The sequence below is a fragment of the Cygnus olor genome (genome assembly GCF_009769625.2).
Source record: "Cygnus olor isolate bCygOlo1 chromosome W unlocalized genomic scaffold, bCygOlo1.pri.v2 SUPER_W2, whole genome shotgun sequence".
Lineage (NCBI taxonomy): Eukaryota > Metazoa > Chordata > Aves > Anseriformes > Anatidae > Cygnus > Cygnus olor.
Genome location: NW_024429073.1, coordinates 834,940 through 857,445, shown reverse-complemented (window position 1 = coordinate 857,445; position 22,506 = coordinate 834,940). Strand labels below are relative to the sequence as shown.

The 22,506-nt window shown below is 43.8% G+C and overlaps 1 protein-coding gene across 1 annotated transcript in view; it reads right to left on the bottom strand.

The window, feature by feature from the left end:
- The window catches only part of LOC121062911 (homer protein homolog 1-like), a 78,138-nt gene that overhangs the window by 4,405 nt on the left and 51,227 nt on the right, over positions 1–22,506 (bottom strand). The window contains exons 6-7 of the mRNA XM_040543209.1: positions 13,089–13,199; positions 6,045–6,125 (exon numbers count right to left, since the gene is read on the bottom strand). Coding sequence (XP_040399143.1) covers positions 6,045–6,125; positions 13,089–13,199 — 192 coding nt within the window. The remainder of the gene's footprint in view (positions 1–6,044; positions 6,126–13,088; positions 13,200–22,506) is intronic.

Below are 22,506 nucleotides of genomic sequence, written 5' to 3'. Positions count from 1 at the left end.
GAAAGGCAAGTCCTGCCTGACCAACCTCATCTCCTTCTATGATCGGGTGACCCGCCTGGTGGATGAGGGAAAGGCTGTTGATACAGTCTACCTAAACTTCATCATTGCCTTTGACACGGTCTCCCATAGTATTCTCCTGTAGAAGCTGGAAGCCCATGGCTTGGACAGGTACACTCTTTGCTGGGTTAAAAACTGACTGAATGGCTGGGTCCAGAGAGTAGTGTCCAGCATTATAGGACCTGGTGGTCACCAGTGTGGAAGAGCTCATTAAATAGGTTAAGATTTGAGGAATCCTGGGTTTCAGTGACCATACCCTGGTTGAGCTTGTGATCTCGAGGAACATGGGCCTGGCCAGAAGCAAATTCAGGACCTTAAGCATCCGAAGAGCGAACTTCAAGCACTTCAAAGAATTAGTGGATGAGATCCCATGGGACATGGTACTTAGAGACAGAGGAGCTGATCAGGGCTGGCAACTCTCAGGCAGCTCTCAGGCAACTGGATATTTTCCTTAGAGCACAAGAGCTCTCCACTCCTATACACAATAAATCAAGCAGGGAAGGTAGGAAACCGGCATGGATGAACAAAGATCTGCTGGTCAAACTTAGGCAAAAGAAGGAAATGCACAGACGGTGGAAACAGAGACATGTGACCTGGGAACGGAGCGAAATCCAGCTGTGACCGGTCACAAGTGGTGTTCCCCAGGGGTCAGTGTTGGGGCCCATCCTCTTTAATATCATTATTGATGATTTGGATGAGGGAACTGAGTGCATCCTCAGTAAATTTGCAGACAACACCAAGTTGGGGAGAAGTGTCAATATGCCAGAGGAGGGTAGGAAGGCCCTGCAGAGGGACCTGGACAGGCTGGGTCGATAGGCAAGGGCCAATGGGATGAGGTTCAACATGGCTAAGTGCCGGGTCCCACACTTTGGTCACAACAATCCCATGCAATGCTACAGGCTTGGGGCAGAGTGGCTGGAAAGCTGTGCAGAGGAAAAGGATCCGGGGGTGTTGGTCAACACTCGCCCGAACATGAACCGGCATTGTGCCCAGGTGGCCAAGAAGGCCAACGGCATCCTGGCTTGTATCAGGAATAGTGTAGCCAGCAGGACCAGGGAGGCGATCTTCCCCCTGTACTCTGCTCTGGTGAGGCTGCACCTCAAGTACTATGTTCACTTTTGGGCCCCTCACTACAAGAAAGACATCGAGGCCCTGGAACATGTACAGAGAAGGGCTACAAAGCTGGTGAAGGGTCTGGAACACAAGTCTTATGAGGAGCGGCTGAGGGAGCTGGGGTTGATTAGTCTGGGGAAGAGGAGGCTCAGGGGAGACCTTATTTGCTCTCTACAATCACCTGAAAGGTAGTTGTGGGGAGCTGGGGGTTGGCCTCTTCTCACAGATAACTAGTGATAGGACTAGAGGGAATGGCCTCAAGTTGCACCAGGGGAGGTTTAGGTTGGAAATTAGGAGACATTTCTTCTCAGAAAGAGTAGTCAGGCATTGGAAGGGGTTGCTCAGGGAGGTGGTGGATTCACCATCCCTGGGGGTGTTTAGGGAAAAGTTGGATGTGGTGCTTAGAGACATGGTTTAGTGGCTGATATTGGTGTTAGGAGGATGGTTGGACCAGATGATCCTGGAGGTCTTTTCCAACCTTTATGATTCTGTTTCTATCACTTCTATCATTGAGAAATATGCCACCTACTGAAAATAGCTTCTCAAAGGATTATTTAAGTTCAAACATCCCCTTATTTAGACTTCATGAATTGCTCAAGGACATAGTCCCTGTTAAATGGTCTCATGCAGCAGCTCATCCAGAACACTCGTTTATGGATGGAGGATTACCGCCCTACTCCTTTCCCACATTATATGCCTTGTTGTACTGAAAATTAAGACTGAAATAAAAATTAGCAAGACTGATGTCAAGGTGAAATGAATTATAACATATTTAAATCATACAAGTGCAAGCTCAATATCTTGTCTCACTGCTGTGTGCCCTGGGGCACCTAACTGCAAGGTCCATGGCACAATAGAAAGCATCAGAGCTATTAGTGCTGTACAGACAAGCTGTTCCAAAACAGTTGCTGGAAAGATGGAGCAGCAATGTTACATGTAGCTCATGGGATCTGACCCCAAGCAAGCTCATCTCTCTCAGATTTTATGTGGAAGAGAAATCCCCAAACTGCTACAAGTAACAGCACAGAGTCACTCTGCCTCATGTCAAGCAGCTTGTGGGGAGCACTCCAGGCTGGGACCACCACCATCTCTGGCTTGTGTATGAATAGGAGGAGAGGTTGTAGCCTCATTTTTTGCCTCGTGCAAAGTGGGTGCCCTATCTTATATCAAATTATATAACATATATATGTATATAATATATATGTATAACAGTGATGTGGCTCTGGAATAGCAAATTGTTCATCTCATTTGTTGCATGTCTCAAATTCATGCAGAATTTCATAATTTCAGCTATGAAAACCCCTTTCAAAGGCAGCACTGGGACAGTGTACTTAGTACACCATACATCCTGAGCAGCCATTTTCTGGAAAAGTGCATGGTTAATTAGCATTTATGTACACTAACATTTTTTAAACACTGTTTACCTTTACAGCGGCTTTGTGTCACAAAGCTTTAACAGAGCTCCTCTGAGTTTTTACAACCGCTTGTTTCGCACACAGCCATAGGGAGAGCTGCTTGGCATCCTGCAGCAGTCCTTCCTCCCAGCACAAATGACTCCTCTTTCTGCCCTCCCACACTCCCACTGTTTTTATTATTAGCCTTCTGTCTCCCTTGAAGCTAACAAGTATATTCATGTTTACACTGGAGTGATCTCTGTGAATCATAAGAAACAACCTGACCCATATGTAATATGTATTTGAGAAGTCAAGAGTAATAGGAAAAAAAAGGAAGCTTTGTGTCAAAACCCATTGCCTAAAACATATTTCCATCTGCGACGGGCATGACTGCTTTGTCAATTGGCTGTTGCACCTCTAGGCAGAGGAAGAATGGGGCAATGTGGCCAGTGCTCAACATCATCTCCCAGCTCCATTGGGTAAGAGAGCTATGGGACCCCCAGAGGCAGTGCAGGTGGAGAAGACAGAGCAAATTGTAAAGGAGAAGAAGACGACAGAGGAATTGTAAAGGAGAGCTCAGGGCCACAACCCTCATGAGTGGTGATAGGGCTGGGGTGCAGACCTCATCTCCTCAGAACTGGAATACCTCACTTCTTGTTTGTAAATGGACAAATATTACAGAGTTTTGGCCACCAGTCTTGAACAGCACAGCTGAGAACAAAAATTAGCCCTTGCTGCCAGAATTAAGAGAATAATTATTTTAATCTGTTTAACAGTGAATAACATAGTTGCCAAATGACTAAAGGAAACTAACTGAAAAAGAGTATTTGTAGAAACAATATAAATTAAAATGCATGCATGCTAATGTAAAGATTAGCTACTTCACAGTTGCTATAATGAACAAGCTAGCTGATTATAACCCAATCCATAATTGCTGTAGGCTCTCCTTCATTGGGCCTACTCTGTCCTCCAAACCAAGTATTGACAAGTACTAAACTGTGTAATGACTGCATGGATTCAAGACCCTCTGAGGCTGAGTGACTGTATATAGGACAAAAAAAAAAAAAGGGAATTCAGGGCCCTCTCAGCTCTGCAGGAATGACACAGTCCTTTCTGTAGCTCACACAAAAGTGGTTGCTCACACTTTCTGCTTCTCCTGTCACTGTTCCTCTTCTACTCACCAAACTCATGTGCTCTAGGAAGTCTCCTTGCCACTGCTCTTAATCCAGATAAATTAATTTCTGTAACTAGGGAAGCCAGTGATGAAAGGGATCACTTTGGAACAAATGCATGGATATGTATATGGTTTTATTTCACAACATGGACACCAGCTGGGTCTGAAGAGCAGCCTGCTGGCCTGTATCTAGCCCTGAACATCTTTCAGGTCCTCCTCAAATGCTCTTAAATTTAGGAATTGTTCTGCTGTGAGCTGTTAGGGCAGGAGCACCCAGGTAAAAAACAAAACAAAACAAAAGCTTTAGATTAGATGTAGGAACTTCTATCCATATCCAGCATAAAGCATTTCCCTCTAACCCCCTCCATTGCTAGTCCTTGCCCTGTATCTCCTCAAACCAAGTGTTCCTTTCTTTTGTTTAAACTTCCAGCTTGCATATGTAGTAATTTTTATTCCGTGCTTGACGTCTTTCCTTATCCATATACATTTAGCTTCCCAAACATTTTCTCAGATATACTTTCTCCATATTTCCTCCTGTTTTATTTTTCCTAATCTGCGCTTAACATATTTAATGACTTATGGGAAGTAGAACTAACTGAAATATGCCAGGAGCAGTTGCTTTTAATTTCTGGAAAATGCTACTTCCCAAATTTTACATTTGATCCTTACACATATTTACCCTAAATTAGTATTAGTGATTTTTCAAAATAGCATTGTATTACAAGTTCATGTCCATCTCATGTGCAGTTTCTTATTATAAGTCGGTCTACCTCAAAACTCTTGCTTCTTGATTGGAAGAAGTGAAGAGGTATCCATGTAATATAATTGATTCCCCTAGTTGTGTCATTTCACTTTATTTGCAATTAATCTCATCTGACAATAATCTGACTCTTCTGATACATTCAGGCCCTTTACAAGGTTTATTTTATACTGTTTTTTCAAGCTCTTCTTACAGTTGGCATAATCACTTTTCATCTATTGTTTTCATTTAGAAAAGAAATTATTAACAAGTTATGTTTATTGTTTGCACTGTAATAATCTCTTGTGGAACTCAGAGCAAGGATCAGAATAAAATATTCAAACCATACAAAACAGCTATATTTAGGAATCAGCCATATAGTAATAAAGATATCCTGATTTACAGTGAGAGTCACACTGATCATGATTCATTGATATGTCTTCTCAACATTGGTAATGAAATTATTAAGTGTCAAGGGCCCTGAGAAAATTTTTGAGTTTCTCAATTTCCTTTTCAGCTGAAAGCTCCCATGCTTAGTCTAAAGCCAACAACAATTTTTGGAATAGTGGAACAGGCAAGCTCAGATGTACTCAAAATCTTTAAAGAAGCACCATAATAACATACTTTTTACAAATAATTTGACGTAAGAATGGGGAACAAATAATAAACTTACTTTGATCTTATGTGGTTTATTCTGTAGGTTAAAATGAGATTCAAGGAAGTTCCAATTCATACAATGCATTTCAAAGAATACCTGTTTAGTGATTTTTAAGCTGGGGATAGCCTGACAAGGCTTGCTTTTAGGGTGATTTAGGTTGAGATGCAGAACAGTGAGGGTGACTTTTCAGCACTTTGTATTTGGAACTATTTAATGCCTCAGTTTCCAGTCTTATCTAAACTCTGAAGTCTGAATTCAGAGTTTAAACCTATCTAAGCATTGGGGCAGCCTCATTCAGAAGGCTGGTGCTTCCCAAGGCAGGATTGTCTGTGCTGGCTGGTCAGTAGCTCAGACATAGCAAGGGAGGGTATATACAAAATAAATTAAAAAAAAAAGAAAAAAAACACAATAAAACCACAGTGATTCTAAATAATTCCAAGAAAATGTCAGAGTCTGTTTTTAAAGTCTGTACTACACAAGAATGCTTTAACTTTTACTTTATCAGAGAACGTTTAGAAGCTGAATACAGACTCATCCCAACATGATGATATAGAACCTGACAGTTCAACGGCACACAAGACCTATGAGAAGATACTGCTGTGAAAATGGGACCATAACTGTCCAGAATATGTATCGATGAAGGATATCTGCTAGCCCTGGAGTACTCCGTGGAGTTCTAGATGAAATTTGGGTCATTTCCCTCAGGAAAAAAATAACATCTTACAGCAGGTGGAAATTGTGGTACAAATTCCCAAGGAGCATCCTGACCCTCCACTTTGCCATGCAATCTAACCTACATATTTATCTATCAGTTTCAATAAATATATAGCACAAGGTGCTGATGTGAACTGCTTACTTGAAGATCATTTTGACATTCTACCTAAATTAAGATGATGCACTATAACTCACCTGTAACTTCTGAGTCAAAGAATCCCTCTGTGCCTGGAGCTCTCTGGCACTGTCAATTTCTTGTTTCAGTCTTTCTATTTCCTGAGCGAGAAGAAAAAACTCTTTAGCAACACATTATCTGGCTCAGACTCAGTGCAGGTAAGATGGCTGCTGCTGCTTCTCTCAGAGCAAGCCATTGCAATAAAATGAAAACTGGGAATTGGCTACTGCACATCATAGCACATGAATTTTAAGCTCTGCTCCCAATATTCTTGAATCACAGTCCCAAAACAGCATTTCCATTGTGAATAAACAATACAGATAAGTATTTTCTTTGTTATAAAAGTCCAAGCATCCTTCCAACACAAAAGATCTGAAATATTTTTTTCTCCTGGAAAATTAAGGGTCCTTGTAATTAGAGAAACAGTCTTATACTTTAAGTTCTATTTTAATCCATCCTTCTTCATTTTTTTTCAAGATAAAAATACAATGTTCATCTGTGAGCTGCTTATTATGCCACTAGCAGCAGGGCTGAGCATCAGAAATTACCTGATTTGACCACTGATTTCTGAAAAAGGGATTCAAAAAGAAATATATCTTTAATTTACCAAGAGTACAGTAATAAGGTATAAAATAGCATTATATATAAAATAAAGAATGGAAGAGAAATATTTTCTTAGATTACTTTCAAGAGTTAATGAAACTAAAAGGTATCAAACTTATAGCTAATAAATACTTTTTCCCAGAAGGGCATATTTACCTCCCAGAAATCCTTTTGGAAAGGATTTCTTTGCATCTTCATAATTCAAAAGAGGATGGGACCAAAACAGGAAACATTACCAATGTGAAGCTAATCTCTTAAGTGTGTGGGAGTTTGGAAAAGGTGTTCTTCCATTTCCTGCCATTGTACCCCCAAGAACTGGATTTCCTGTGGTCCCTTGACCTTACTCTGTTTAATAGCAAAACCAGCTTTCAAAAGGATTTGGATTATTTTCTTCCCTTTCTCAAAAACTTCTTCTGCTGTGTTGCCCCACATGAGGATGTCATCAATGTACTGCAGGTGTTCAGGAGCCTCCCCCTGCTCCAGTGCAAACTGGATCAGTCCATGGCAAATGGTAGGGCTCTGTTTCCACCCCTGGGGCAGTCGATTCCAGGTGTATTGGATGCCCCTCCAAGTGAAAGCAAACTGCGGCCTGCATGCTGCTGCCAAAGGGATGGAGAAAAATGCATTAGCAATATCAATTGTGGCGTACCACTTGGCTGCCTTTGCCTCTAGTTCGTACTGGAGTTCTAGCATGTCCGGCACTGCAGCTCTCAGTGGTGGCGTGACTTCGTTCAGGCTGCGATAGTCCACCGTTAGCCTCCACTCGCCGTTAGACTTTCGTACTGGCCACATAGGACTATTAAAGGGTGAGCGAGTCTTGCGGGTCACTCCTTGACTCTCCAGCCAATGAACCAACTCATGGATGGGAATCAGGGAGTCTCAGTTGGTGCGATATTGCCGTCAGTGCACCATTGTGGTAGCGATTGATACTTGCTGTTCTTCAACCCTCAGCAACCCCACAACAGAAGGGTCTTCTGAGAGACCAGGCAGGGTAGACAGCTGCCTAATCTTCTCTGTGCTCAAAGCAGCTATGCCAAAAGCCCACCGGAACCCTTTCGGATCCTTGAAGTACCCTCTCTTGAGGTAGTCTATGCCAAGGATGCATGGAGCCTCGGGGCCAGTCACAATGGGATGCTTTTGCCACTCATTCCCAGTTAGACTCACTTCACCTTCCAATACAGTTAGCTGTTGGGATCCCCCTGTCACTCCAGAGATTCAGATGAGTTCTGTCCCTTGGTAGCCTGATGGCATTAGGGTACACTGTGCACCAGTGTCCACTAGAGCTTTGTATTCTTGTGGTTCCAATGTGCCAGGCCATCGGATGCACACAGTCCAATAAATCCGGTTATCCCTCTCCTCTACCTGGCCAGAGGCAGGGCCCCTCTAGTCCTGGTTGGAGTCTGCCACTTAATTCTTGCAAATGAGAAGCAGAGGTCCCTTCATCAGGGTTAAGAATAACATCAGCCCTTCTACTGCCTCTGGGGAACTGCCCAACAGAAACTGGAGCAGCATTTTTCTTAGGAGCCCCTCTTCTTGCTGCTGCATTTCCTTTCAGTTCACGTACCCGAGCAGCTAGGGTTGAAGTAGGTTCACCGTCCCATTTCCTCATATCTTCCCCATGGTCACGCAGATAAAACCACAAGGTGCCACGTGGTGTGTGTCTTGGGTACTCTCTCTCTCGAGCATGAAAATACTGATTCTTAGTGGCTGAAATATCACTCCATCTGGATGAGGAGGGAGATGCTGTTTCTACTAGGTCGTGAAGCCTTTGGAACAGTCTCTCTACAGCCGAGACACAGGCCTGTACTGGAACAGAGAGATTGTCTTCATATTTTTGAAGCTGGTTGGACACAGCATCCACTGTTGGTCCCATCCCCTCATCCCAATGAATTACTGCCAGCGTACTGGCATGTGATGATGGTGCACTGTGCACAAACTTACGCCACATGGATGTTGTGCACTGGACTTCATCGGGATCTTGAGGTGTCTGGGTGTTGTCCAAATCACTATAAACCATCTCCAGCACAACTAATTCCTGCAGGTGCTGGAGACCTTTATCCATGGTGGCCCACTTGCCTACTTGATATACAATATCTTCCTTATGGGGATACCTTTCTTTCACACCTGCCAGGAGTCACCTCCAGAGGCTGAGAACCTGTCTCTCTCTCCCCATTACTTTGTCCTTTGTACTTTGTATTTTTTTTAACCCCTTCTCTAGAGAGGGATCCCAGCTGCTTGGCTTCATTGCCTTCTCATTGTTGGCTATTGGCCCCAGTGTCCCAGCATCAAAGCAGCCAGGTGAGGATGTGTTCACTTGAGTGTCGACCGTAATCCTTTTGTATTTCTCGCAACTCACTCAGGGATAGGGATCGGGTGGTTTCTGATTTGTTTATGATTTCCATCTCTTCTTCCTGCTGTTTTTGTGATGGCTCTGCTTTAGAGCTGCCTGCCTTTTCCCCTTCTCCCTCCTTCTTAGGAAAGGCTTCTTCCCTTACTAAATGAGCTGACTTCCGTTTCCATTGTTTTGACTTGACTATGGGGGCGACTGATACCATAGTCAGTTGGTCCTCTGGGTCAGCCACAGCATGTGTTATCTGGTCATCAGATTCAGAGACTTCCTCCCTCCCTTGGGGGTCTTGGGTGGTGTTAAATAGTGTTTGATAGGCGTAAGACAGGACCCAGCACAGTGCTGCAAGCTATCTTTCTCCGGCATTGTCAGGGTCAAGGCATACGACTCTCAAACATTCTATCAGGTTTTTAGGATTTTGTACTTGTTCAGGGGTGAAGTTCAAAACTATTGGAGGAGGCAACCATGACAGATATCTGCCTATATCCTCCCACACACCTTGCCACCCGCCACCACACTGTTTCGGGACAAATTCCCGGGTAAGATTTCTAAACAATCGACTAATCTTAGAGAGAAGAGGAAACCCATTATTCAGAATTAGAAATAGCAATATATGGGTTATACATGGATATTCAAAGTACTCAAAAACTGTTGTAATTAGCCCACTGTGAAAGAAGGAGGAGGTACCATTCCTGATATTATTCATAAACTGACTTCCAGATGAGGAAAGGAAGGCAGTGTAATTCTCTAAAAGTGCAGAGCCTGAATGCCAGATTAAACTCAAGGCCAGTGCTTGACAGCACAGCGAATTAAAAAAAAATGAACACAGATAGTAGCACACCCTTGGATCAGATATAAAGGAGAACATTACACAGATTACATGACACATGATCAAACAGGCAAATATTAACAGGACACTGAACATGGTGACTAGCAAGTAAGTGTGTTAGTTGTAAGAGTTTTAATCAATTCTATTGTTATTTCAACCCTTCGTGCCCTGTGATGGGCGCCAAAAAAGACTGCTGGTTTTACCTTGCTAGGCAGCTGAACTCCACTACAACTGCTCTCTCACTCCCCCTCCTCAGAAGAGGAGGGGAAGAAGAAAAGGAAAGAAACAACTCACAGACTGAGATAAAGATAATTTAATTAAAGGAAAAAATAATTATTAAGGAAAAATTATTATTAATTAAACAATTTAACTAAAGAGAAAAAAGGGAAAGGGGAAAAGGGAAAAAAAAACAACAAGCAAAGGCTGTGTGGAAGTGCAGAGGAAAGAAATTACTCTCTACTTCCCACAAATGAGCGATGCTTGACCACGTCCTTGAAGCAGGGCCTCAACACACGTAGCCGGTGTTTGGGAGGAAGACAGACATTTTCACAACGAGAGCCCACCCCTCTCCCCTTCTTCATTTTTCCACCTTTTATTGCTGAGTGTGACATCATATGGTATGGAATATCCCTTTGGTTGGTTTAGGTCAGCTGCCCTGGTGATGTTTCTTTTCTCACATTTTTGCCCACCCCCTAGGAGAGAGGGGGTTAGATAGAGTCCTGATGCTGTGCCAGCACTAATCAGCAGCAGACACAACACTGGTGTGATACCACTGCTGTTCTAGCTCCAAGTGCAGAGCACAGCACTGTATGGGCTGCTGCAGGGAAAGTTAACATCCCAGCCAGACCCAGTACACAGGATCACCTAGAGCGCACGGCACAGCATTGCATCCTGGTGGGTTTTGAATATCTCCAGAGAGGGAGACTCCACAACCTCTCTGGGAAACATGTTCCAGTTGTCTGTCACCTTCACAGTAAAAAATGTTTTCTCATATTCAGATGGAACTTCCTGTGTTTCAATTTGTGCCCCTTGTCTTTTGCCCTGTTCCTGGGCACCGCTGAAAAGAGTCTGTCTCCATCCTCTTGACACCCTCTCCTCAGATATTTATATATAAATATCTCTATATATCTATATATATATAAACATAAATATAAATATCTATAAAATATAAATATTATATATATATATAATATATATATATATATCAGTCTTCTCTTCTCCAGGCTAAACAGGCCCAGCACTCTCAGCCTCTCCTCATATGACAGATGCTCCAGTCCCTTAATCATCTTCGTAGCCCTCTGCTGGACTCACTCCAGCAGTTCTAAGTCCCTCTTGTACTGGGGAGTCCATAACTGGACACAATACTCCAGGCGAGGCCTCACCAGGGCTGAGTAGAGGGGGAGGATCACCTCCCTCGAACTACTGGCAACACTCTTCCTAATGCACCCCAGAATACCGTTAGCCTTCTTGGCCACAAGGGCACATTGCTGACTCATGGTTAACCTGATGTCCAGCAGGACTCCCAGGTCCTTCTCTCTGCAAAGCTGCTTTCCAGCAGGTCAGCCCCCAGCCTGTACTGGTGTATGGGGTTATTCTTCATTAGGTGCAGGACCCTGCACTTGCCCTTGTTGATCTTCATGAAGATCCTCACTGCCCAACTTTCCAGCCTGTCCAGATCCCTCTGAATGGCTGCACAGCCCTCTGGGGTATCAGACACTCCTCCCAGTTCTGTGTCATCAGCAAACTTGCTGAGGGTGCACTCTATTCCATCATCCAGGTCATTGAATAAGTTGAACAACACTGGACCCAGTACTGACCCCTGGGGGACACCGCTAGCTAAAGGCCTCCAAGTAGACTAAGCGCAACCCTCTGAGCTCTGCCATCCGGTCAGTTCTCAGTCCACCTCATTGTCCACTCATCTATCCCACAGTTCCTGAGCTTGCCTATGAGGATGTTATGGGAGACAGTGTCGAAAGCCTTGCTGAAGTCAAGGTAGACCGTGTCCACTGCTCACCCCTCATCTACCCAGCCAGTCATCTCATCATAGAAGGCTATCAGGTTGGTTAATCATGATTTCCCCATGGTGAATTGATGCTGACTATTTCTGGTCACCTTCTTATCCTCCACATGCTTGGAGATGACCTCCAGGATGAGCTGTTCCGTCACCTTTCCATGGATGGAGGTGAGGCTGACTGGCCTGTACTTTCCTGGGTCCTCCTTCTTGCCCTTTTTGAAGACTGGAGTGACACTAGATTTCTTCCAGTCCTCAGGCACCTCTCCTGTTCTCCATGACCTTTTGAAGATGATGGAGAGTGGCCTAGCAGTAACATCGGCCAGCTCCATCAGCACTTGTGGTTTTATCCCATTGGGGATGCACCATGGATTTGTGGGTGTGAAGTTTGTCTAAGATATCTCTAACCCGATCCTCCTTGATCAAGGGAAAGTAAATTATTATTATTATCTAACTACTGTGTCTATCCTTCATCCTTCTCCAAAACACCCAGCAGCAGCCCTGCTGGAGGCAAGACACTGCAGGACACACTGCCCCTCCAAACATGCACAACAGTGCCCGCTGTGTCTTTCATGGAGGACTTAAGGGATCTGGTCTTAAACAGGGCAAGCAATCCTTCATACACAACACCTTTCAACTCATTCCTCAGCCATAAAGAGGTGATTCTTCATTCTGTGGCACAAATATGCTTTTCTCTAGGACACATGCCAGTACAGGCGTTACACCAGTTCCTTGTATTTTCCTGCTGCTGGTCCAGTCCAAGGCAGATGTCATAATAAATATCAAGTTACAGACTGGGATTTTGGCATGCATTAAAGGAAGGACTGATCTGAGGGATCCTAGAAGTCAGTTATATTAACATAGTCTGAGAAATAGATTGGCCTGAAAAAAAAAAGGCATTGATCTATTTCTTGCTCCAAACCCCACTGTCCAGAAAAAGGAAAGTGTGTTTACAACTGCTTTTCTTCTTAGTTGGAGTGCATCAGTGTGACGACTGCTCTGTAGAAACCACGTGTCTCAATGCAGGCTTACTTTTGCAGAGAGATGCTCAGTAAAAGCAAAGAATCTGTTCTTCACATACCCAGCACTATATTGGACTGATGCAAGTATATACAAGGAAAAATATCAATCATTTCAAAGAAGCTGAAAAATGGATTTTACTTTTTAACATCTGTAGGAAATACCACAGTATGTACCAGCCATAACAAGATTAATATTGAAATGCCTTTAGAAATGATGCAACAGAAAAGCCAAGAATAAATGTTAGCAAATACCTCTTGTTTTTTCTTCAATGTAGATTCAAATTCCTGTATTGTCTGGTTTAATTCTGTTTTATGTGTGTGGACTACATTGGCTTGACTGCTTACACATTCTAGCTCAGTTACCTGTTGAAATTAGAAGCAACACATACAGAATTAATTGCAACAATTTCAAGGCACTGTTACTTTTTTGCATAAATAGCTGCATTTGAAATATACCCTTAGTTCTGTGTGACTTATGTTGATTAAAACGTTGAAGGTGTTCTTATGAAGTCAGTACAAAATCCCTTAACAAATTGTTTTGCATAAAATTGTTGCCATGACGTCTAGTGGTTACTGTAATATCTTGGAAACAATACATTTAAAATGTTGCAGGCTGAAAAGAACATTAATTAAAAATTATACTTAATAAGCTGAATTACCATTTCAGAAACAGTAATGTCTAGATGATTAAACACAGATCTAACCTCTCCATCTGACACTTTTTAATGCTTCACCATCTTAATCAACTAAGCCACAATGCTCACCTACTTCCTTTTAGCAAGTCAATTAACATTTCACAGCCTCAGTTTCTGACTCTGCATCAACTCTACTGCCAACTTCTTACTACTAGTTTCAAATCTTACCTCTCAAAGCCAACAGCTAATAGCACAATTTGTATTCATTTGTACAGTTCCTCTTTAATAGCAGGCAGCAAACACTCTCCACGTGCACTTGGATAAGATAAGATACCTGGCAATGGTATGCCTTTTTCTTTTTATTATTTTTTTAATTGAAGAGATGTTAATATACTGTCATTCACAAACAAATGGTCATGTAAAAATAGCTTATACACCAAAGAAATAGAATCCATGTATCTACACAGAGTCTACAACATGAGTCTACGCAGAAAAGTCTTTGTTCATGTACCTCTCAAATTACAGATCAAAATATTTGAGAACTCTTACACTGTATGTCTATGTGGACATCTGCACTAAAATATTTTTGATTAATAACAAACTGTTAAAATATTTAAAAATACTTTATTTTTTTTTTCCCCAGAAGATATGTGCCTATCATTCTTAGTATATAGTCTTCAACAGAGGTGCATCATCTACCTAGAGAAATTAACAAATCTGGCCCCCAAACTCCTCAAGTATATTTCTGTGCTACCCAATTCTTCAGTGAAAACTGTTAGGTCTCCATTTCACTTCCTTAGAGAAATAGCCCCCAAGGGAATGTATTCTCCAGGACAATTTTCTTTCTTAGATAAAAGAACATCACAAGGAATCAAGGTTGGTGCCCTCTACCATCAACGTAGTCTAGCCAGTGAAGCCACTGTGATGCCAGTAATTTCAGACTCTGAACTATTTGTAAGCTCAAAAGGTAGATTACTGAGTGCAGGGAGAAGTCAAGCAAATGCCAAGATGAAATACAAGAAAATTGAAACAAAATTCCAATCAGCTTTTCCTTTCTGAGTCACAGGGCATGAACTACCCCTGTTTAACAGCCATGACTAGTCTAGTTTGTTCTACTGGAAAACTGTCATTAAACATTTTTGTATATCAGGCTTACAAATGGAAAGACACTGAAATTACAGCAATTCTTGGGAGGGATAAGAGGAATTAGGGAAAAGGAGAATGTCAACACCAAGAACTATTCTGTTTGATGGAATTGCCTAGAAAGGAATATCTGTGCTTGTGGCAGAAAAAAAGTAATTGCAGTTTGTTCAGTTTTATATATCATTGAGCATTATGATTGCAATCTTAGACCATTTTCTCAATTTGCTAAAATTGCACAGAAATATATCTATTTATATATTTTTTGTGACTACTACCAATTGTGACCGTTACAGTATTCACCACTATAATTACACAAAACAAACAGAATTGTGACATAACCACTTGGATAAACCTGTCTAAATAGTGTCTGAACTAACATCTATATACAGCAGGAATCATAGAAAAAAATAAATAATAATAAAGAATAATTTTGGCTGGAAGAAAACTCTGGTGGTCATCTGGTCCAGGTCCCCTGCTCAAAATAGAGTCCATTTTGAAGCCACATTTGATTGCTTAGGGTCTTGCCCAGTCAAGAATCCTCCACCTTCCAGCAAAGCTGCCACACTTGTATGCATGCTCATGTATTTCTGCCCTGGGCACAGCACAAATTCTGCCACTGTTGAGCTCTAGTTCAATCCTAAATTTTGCTGGAACTGTCAACCTCATCCACCTTCACCCTTTCCAAAGTTAAACCTGTTAAACATTTCCAAGTTTTTCTGCTGAACTATCTTGAGTTAGAGGCAGAAGCCTCTGTGAATCCAGGGTCAAACCCTCTCCTACCTGTTGTAAAAGAGTGGAACATTATATGGTAACCTCCAAAAAGGGAAATCTTTCTTTAAGATTAATAATAGAGATTAATAATGGCAATGACAGGGTTGAATGTTTATGGGTAAGAATCAAGGGGAAGGCCAATGAGGCAGATGTCCTGGTGGGCGTCTGTTAAATACCACCTAACCAGGCCAAAGAGGCAGACAAAATATTCTACAAACAGCTAGGAGAAGTCTCGCAATCACTAGACCTTGTTCTCATGGAGGACTTCAACTTACCAGATGTCTGCTGGAAATACAACACAGCAGAGAGGAAACAGTCTAGGAGGTTTCGAGAGCGTGTGGAAGACAACTTCCTGACAGCTGGTGAATGAGCCAACTAGGGACCGTGCCCTGCTGGACCTTTTGCTCATAAATAGAGAAGGACTTGTGGGTGATGTGAAGGTTGGAGGCAATCTCGGGTTGTGGTTTTACTCGGGTGGGCAGCAGAGCTCCACCTCAGCCGCTTTCTCACTCCCCCTCCTCAAAGGGGAAGAAAATACGATGGAAAGGGCTCAAGGGATGAGATAAGGATGGGGAGATCGCTCAACAATTATCGTGACGGGCAAAACAGCATAGGGAGATAGTAAGATTTATTGCCTATTACCAACAAGCTAGAGAAGTGAGGCACAAAGGAAGGAAACCAAAAACGCCTTCACCCTATCTACCCTCTTCCATCTTCTCCCCTCGAGTGTTGCAGGGGAACAGGGGAATGGGGGTTGCAGTCAGTCTATAGCGCTTCTTCTCCGGCACTCCTTCTCGGTCACTCTCTTCCCCTGCTCCAGTGTGGGGTTCCTCCCACCGGATGCAGTCCTTCCTGAACTGATCCTGCGTGGGCTTCCCACAGGCAGCAGCTCTTCAAGAACTGCTCCAGATATGGGTCCGTACCATGGGGTCCATCCCTCAGGAGCACACTGCTCCAGCCTGGGTCCCCCATGGGCTAGCAGCTCCTGCCAGGTCACCTGCTCCTGTGTGGTCCCCTCTCCACAGGCTACAGGTCCGGCCCGGAATCTGCTCCAGCGGGGGTCCTCCACAGGCCACAGCCTCCATCGGTGCAGGTCCACCTGCTCCACCGTGGCCTCCTCCACAGGCTGCAGGGTGGAACCCTGCTCCACCGTGGTACTCCATGGGCTGCAGGGGGACAGCCTGCTACACCATGGTCCTCACCACAGGCTGCAGGGGACTTCTGCTCCGGCACCTGGAGCACCTCTCTCCCTCCTTCTTCATTGAAGGGCAAAGGAGTCCAGGAAGTCTGGACACTCGTCAGGAAAGAAATCCTAAAGGCACAGGAGCAGGCCGTCTCCACATGCTGAAAGATGAGCTGACACCAAAGAAGACTGGCTGTGGCTAGAGCTCAGGAAGAAAAAGAGGGTTTATGACCTGTTGTGGTTTAGCCCGGCTGGCAGCTAAACACCACACAGCCGTTCGCTCACCCTCCCCCCTCCCTCTCTGGGATGGGGGAGAGAAACGGGAAAGTGAAGCCTGTGAGTTGAGATAAAGACAGTTTATTAAGACAGGAAAATAATAATAACAGTAATAATAATAATAGTACTACTAATAATAATGTGTACGAAACAAGTGATGCACAATGCAATTGCTCACCACCCGTTGACCGATGCCCAGCCTATCCCCGAGCAGCCGGCCCCCCCCACCCCCCCGGCTAGCCACCCCTATATATTGTTCAGCATGACGTCAGATGGGATGGAATACCCCTTTGGCCAGTTTGGGTCAGCTGTCCTGGGTCTGTCCCCTCCCAGCTCCTGCTGCATCCCTAGCCTGCTTGCTAGCAGGACAGAGAGAGGCTGAAAAGTCCTTGGCTTGGTGTAAGCACTGCTCTACAACAATTAAAACATCAGCATGTTATCAGCGCTCTTCTCATCCTAATCCAAAACATAGCACCCTACCAGCTACTAGGAGGAAAATTAACTCTGTCCTAACTGAAACCAGGACACCTGTGGAAGAAGGGGCGGACCACTCAGGAGGACTATAAAGATGTCATGAAGCTGTGCAGGGACAAAATTAGAAGGGCCAAAGCCTGACTGGAGCTCAATCTGGCTATTGCTGTTAAAGATAAGAAAAAAATGCTTTTTTATAGATACATAAATAAGAAAAGGAGGAATGATGAGAATCTCCATCCTTTATGGGATATGGGGAGAAACAGTGACAAGAGATGAGGAAAAGGCTGAGGTACCTAATGCCGTCTTTGCCTCAGTCTTTAGCAGCAAGACCAGTTGTTCTCCAGGTACTCAGACCCCTGAGATGGTAGATAGGGATGGGGAGCAGAATGAAGCCATTGTAACCCACAAGGAAATGGTTAGAGACCTGCTACACCAATTAGATATATGCAAGTCTATGGGGGTCAGATGGGATCCACCTGATGGTACTGAGGGAGTTGGGGGAAGTGCTCAGCAAGTCCCTTTCCATCATTTATCAGCAGTCCTGGCTATCAGGGGAGGTCCCTGTTAGCTGTGATACACACAAAAATCTATTTCAGAAAAATTTGATAGCAATTATAGAATAAAAAATGTTGGGTTTAAAATAATTTAAAACACCTTAAAAAGCAAAGTTTACAATGAATACCGCATGAGCCAAAAGACCCATTTTATCACAGTGAATGAGAATAATGGAAAATAGAAGGGTACGATATAATGTAAAATCAAAGGATGTTTATAAATTAAACATGACAAAGTTCAACCTGTGAAAAAAACTGCCATAAGAAGTCAACTAATAAATAGTATTAGCAGAAAAAAATATTACTTTATTTATTAAAAAAGGAACCTGTTTATGTAAATAAGGCCTTTTATAACACTGTTTATATAAAGAGGGAACTAAAGATAGAAATAATAAGCTAAAGTTTACTAACCAATATGTATTACTTCCCCCCCCACCACACTTGACAGAGAAATCCGATGTGGCTTGCAGATAGATGACTCTGGCACCAAAATGTGTGTATATACCTAAAGTACATAAGGAATGAATACTGCAATTACATTATATACAGACCACATAATATATTATTAAATTGAACTAAACTTAGCAGCTAGTGTTGGAAGTACAATTCTTCATTTTAGAGGCTGGCCTATTTTGTACAATTTTTGATCTTATAAGTGAGTGTACTCTTCTAATGCATACATATTCACATTCTTCTTTTCCAGTGGGCAAGATGCTGTGACAGCCAATTTTTGCATGGAAAACAACAGCTACATGGCAAATGAACATGAAAACTTTGTTCCTCCTTGAAATCAGCTTGTCCACAAGTATTTCTAAAAATCCAATCTATTCACCTTTCCTCAACAAATTTTGTTCTGGATAGAATTTTTTTTTTCTTCTGAAAGGGCAACAGATGAGAGTTGCAGCACAGCAAATTCCAATTAGATATTAGAATCATAGAATCATTAAGGTTGGAAAAGACCTCCAAGATCATCTGGTCCAACCATCACCCTACTACCAATGTCACCTACTAAACCATGTCCCTAAGCACCAAGTCCAACCTTTCCTTAAACACCCCCAGGGACAGTGACTTCACCACCTCCCTGGGCAACCCCTTCCAATGCCTTTCTGCACCTCGAGTACTGTGTTCACTTTTGGGCCCCTCACTACAAGAAAGACATCGAGGCCCCGGAGTGTGTCCAGAGAAGGGCTACAAAGCTGGTGAAGGGTCTGGAACACAAGTCTTATGAGGAGCAGCTGAGGGAACTGGGGTTGTTTAGTCTGGAGAAGAGGAGGCTCAGGGGAGACCTTATTTGCTCTCTACAATCACCTGAAAGGAAGTTGTGGGGAGCTGGGGGTTGGACTCTTCTCGCAGATAACTAGTGATAGGACAAGAGCGAATGGCCTCAAATTGCACCAGGGGAGGTTTAGGTTGGAAATTAGGAGACATTTCTTCTCAGAAAGAGTAGTCAGGCATTGGAAGGGGTTGCCCAGGGAGGTGGTGAAGTCACTGTCCCTGGGGGTGTTTAAGGAAAGGTTGGACCTGGTGCTTAGGGACATGGTTTAGTGGCTGATATTGGTGGTAGGGGGATGGTTGGACCAGATGATCTTGGAGGTCTTTTCCAACCTTAATGATTCTATGATTCTAAATGCTGTCCGGATGTACAGGGATGGGATCAGGAAAGCCAAGGCAGTGACAGAAATAAACTTGGTGAGGGATGCAAAGAATAACAGGAAGGTGTTCTACAGGGTAAGAAATAAAGTTGTGCTTTAGCAGTGTAAAATTCCACTAACCTTAAATATTCAAAAGTGATTGTACAGGCATGACAGTGGCATAGCAGTAGGGAATATGTTAAGCAGATAAGGGGAAGGTCCCACTGTCCCAAAATAAGGAGGATAGCTAAGAAAAACAAGACGAGCAGTGCAAAATCAGTCAAAACAAAAAATCATAGGCCCTCTAGTCACGAAAGAAGGAAAAAAGGAAACAGAAATTAACAGCTGGTCAAATAAAAATGTACATATATGGTATAGTAATGAGAGTCGAGTAGTTTGTGAGCCTGTAGTACTCAGCCAATGAGGAAAGAGGGGAGGAATCAAGTGTCGGGTAATAGGAAATATAAGGTTATGATATATGTTTGCTTTACGCTCCTGCTTGCAGGATTCCTGCCATTGCAATCGCGAATAAAAATGCTACTTCACTGAGATCTTCGCCTGAGCCTGTGTTGTTGATTACAGATTGTTTCTCACAACAGGTACATTGGCCACAAAAGAAAGGCTAAGGAGAGTGTATCGCATCTGACAAATGAAGATGGAGAACTGGTAACAACAGATGTGGAGAAGGCAGAAGTACTTAACAACTTCTTTGCCTCGGTCTTCACTAGTGGTCAGACTTCCCACATCACTCGAGTCCCTGAATCTCTAGGTGGGGCTGGGGGAACAGAGTCTCTCCCACTGTAAGAGCAAGTTTGGGACCTCCTGATGTGACAACAACTACAGGTCTATGGGCCCTGATGACATGCATTGCAGGGTTCCGAGGGAATTGGCTGATGTAGTCACCAAGACACTCTCCAACATATCTGAAAAATCCTGGCAGTCAGGCAAAATCCCTGGTGACTGGAAAAACTGAAACATCACTCCCATTTTTAAAAAGGAAGACACAGGGATCCACAGAACAGTTAGCCTCACCTTTGTGCCTGGGAAGATCATGGAACGGATACTCCTGGAGGCAACATTAAAGCACATGCAGGACAAGGTGATGATTCGGGACAGCCAGCATGGCTTCACCAAGGGCAAATTCTGCCTGACCAATCTTGTGGCCTTCTATGATGGAGCGACTGCATCAGTTGACAAGGGAAGACTGACCAATGTCATCTACCTGGACTTCTGTAAGGCTTTTGATATGGTCCCACGTGACATCCCGATCTCCAAATTGGAGAGATGTGGATTTGACGGGTAGATCATTCAGTGGATAAGGAGTTGACTTGAAGGTTACACTCAGAGAGTGGTGGTCAAGGTCTCTATGTCGAGGTGGAGGCCGGTGACGAGTGGTGTACCTCAGGGGTCTGTCCTGGGACAGGTACTGTCTAATATCTTCATCAGTGACATAGACAGTGGGATAGAGTGCACCCTCAGCAAATTTGCAGATGACACCAATCTGAGTGGTGCAGTTGATACAAGAGAAGGAAGGGATGCCATCCAAAGGGACCTGGATAAGCCTGAGAAGTGGGTCCACATGAACCGTATGAGGTTCAACAAGTCCAAGTGCAAGGTGCTGCACCTGGGCCGGGGCAATCCCAGACAGGAGTACAGACTGGGAGAAGAACTCACTGAGAGCAGCCCTGCAGAGAAGGACTTGGGGGTTCTGGTGGATGAAAGGCTCGACATGAGCCAGGAGTGCGTGCTTGCATCCCAGAAGGCCAGCTGCATCCTGGGCTGCATCAAGAGAGGCGTGGCCAGCAGTTCAAGGGAGGTGATTGTCCTCTATTCTGCCCTTGTGAGGCTCCACTTGGAGTACTGTGTCCAGGTCTGGAGCCCCCAGCACAAGAAGGATGTTGATCTGTTAGAACAGGTCCAGAGGAGGACCACAAAGATGACTGAAGGGCTGGAGCACCTCTCCTATGAAGAAAGGCTGAGAGAGCTGGGGCTGTTCAGCCTAAAGAAGAGAAGGTTCTGAGGTGACCTTATTGTGACCTTTCAGTACTTAAAGGGGTCTTATATAAAGAATGGAGAAGGACTCTTTACTAGGGTAGATAATGATAGGACAATGGGGAATGGTCTTAAACTAATAGAGGATATATTTAGATTAGACATTAGGAAATTCTTCACTGTAAGTGTAGTGAGGCACTGGAACAGGTTGCTCAGAGAAGTTATGGATGCCCCATCCCTGGAGGTGTTCAAGACCAGGTTGCATGGGGCCTTGGCCAACCTGATCTAATGTGTGGCAACCCAAGCCATTCTATGATTCAATGATTCAATGATTCAATGCTTCAATGATTCAATGATTCTGTGATTCTATGATTCTGTGATCCTCATCCTCTGCACAACTTTCCAGCCACTCTGTCCCAAGCTTGTAGTGTTACATGGGGTTGTTCTGACCAAAGTGCAGGACCCAGCACAGAAGAAAACTGTGGGAGACCGTGTCAAAGGCAATGATGAAGTTTAGGTAGACTGTATCAACAGCCTTTCCCTCATCCACCAGGCGGGTCACCCGATCATAGAAGGAGATGAGGTTGGTCAGGCAGGACTTGCCTTTCATGAACCCATGCTGGCTGGGCCTGATCCCCTGGTTGTCCCACATATGCTGCGTGATTGCATTCAAGATGATCTGTTCCATAACCTTTTCTGGCTGACAGACCTGTAGTTCCCCGGATCCTCCTTACGACCCTTCTTATAGATGCGCGTCACATTAGCAACTCTCCAGTCATCCGGGACCTCTCCGGATGACCATGACCGCTGATAGATGGTGGAAAGCAGCTCAGCAATCACATCCACCAACTGCCTCAGCACCCTCGGGTGGATCCCATCTGGCCCCATGGACTTGTGACAGTCCAGGTGGAGCAGCAGGTCTCTAACTGTTTCCACTTGAATCGTGGGGGGTTTTTTCTGCTCCCCGTCCCAGACTTCCAGGTCAGGAGGCTGAGTACCCCAAGGATAACT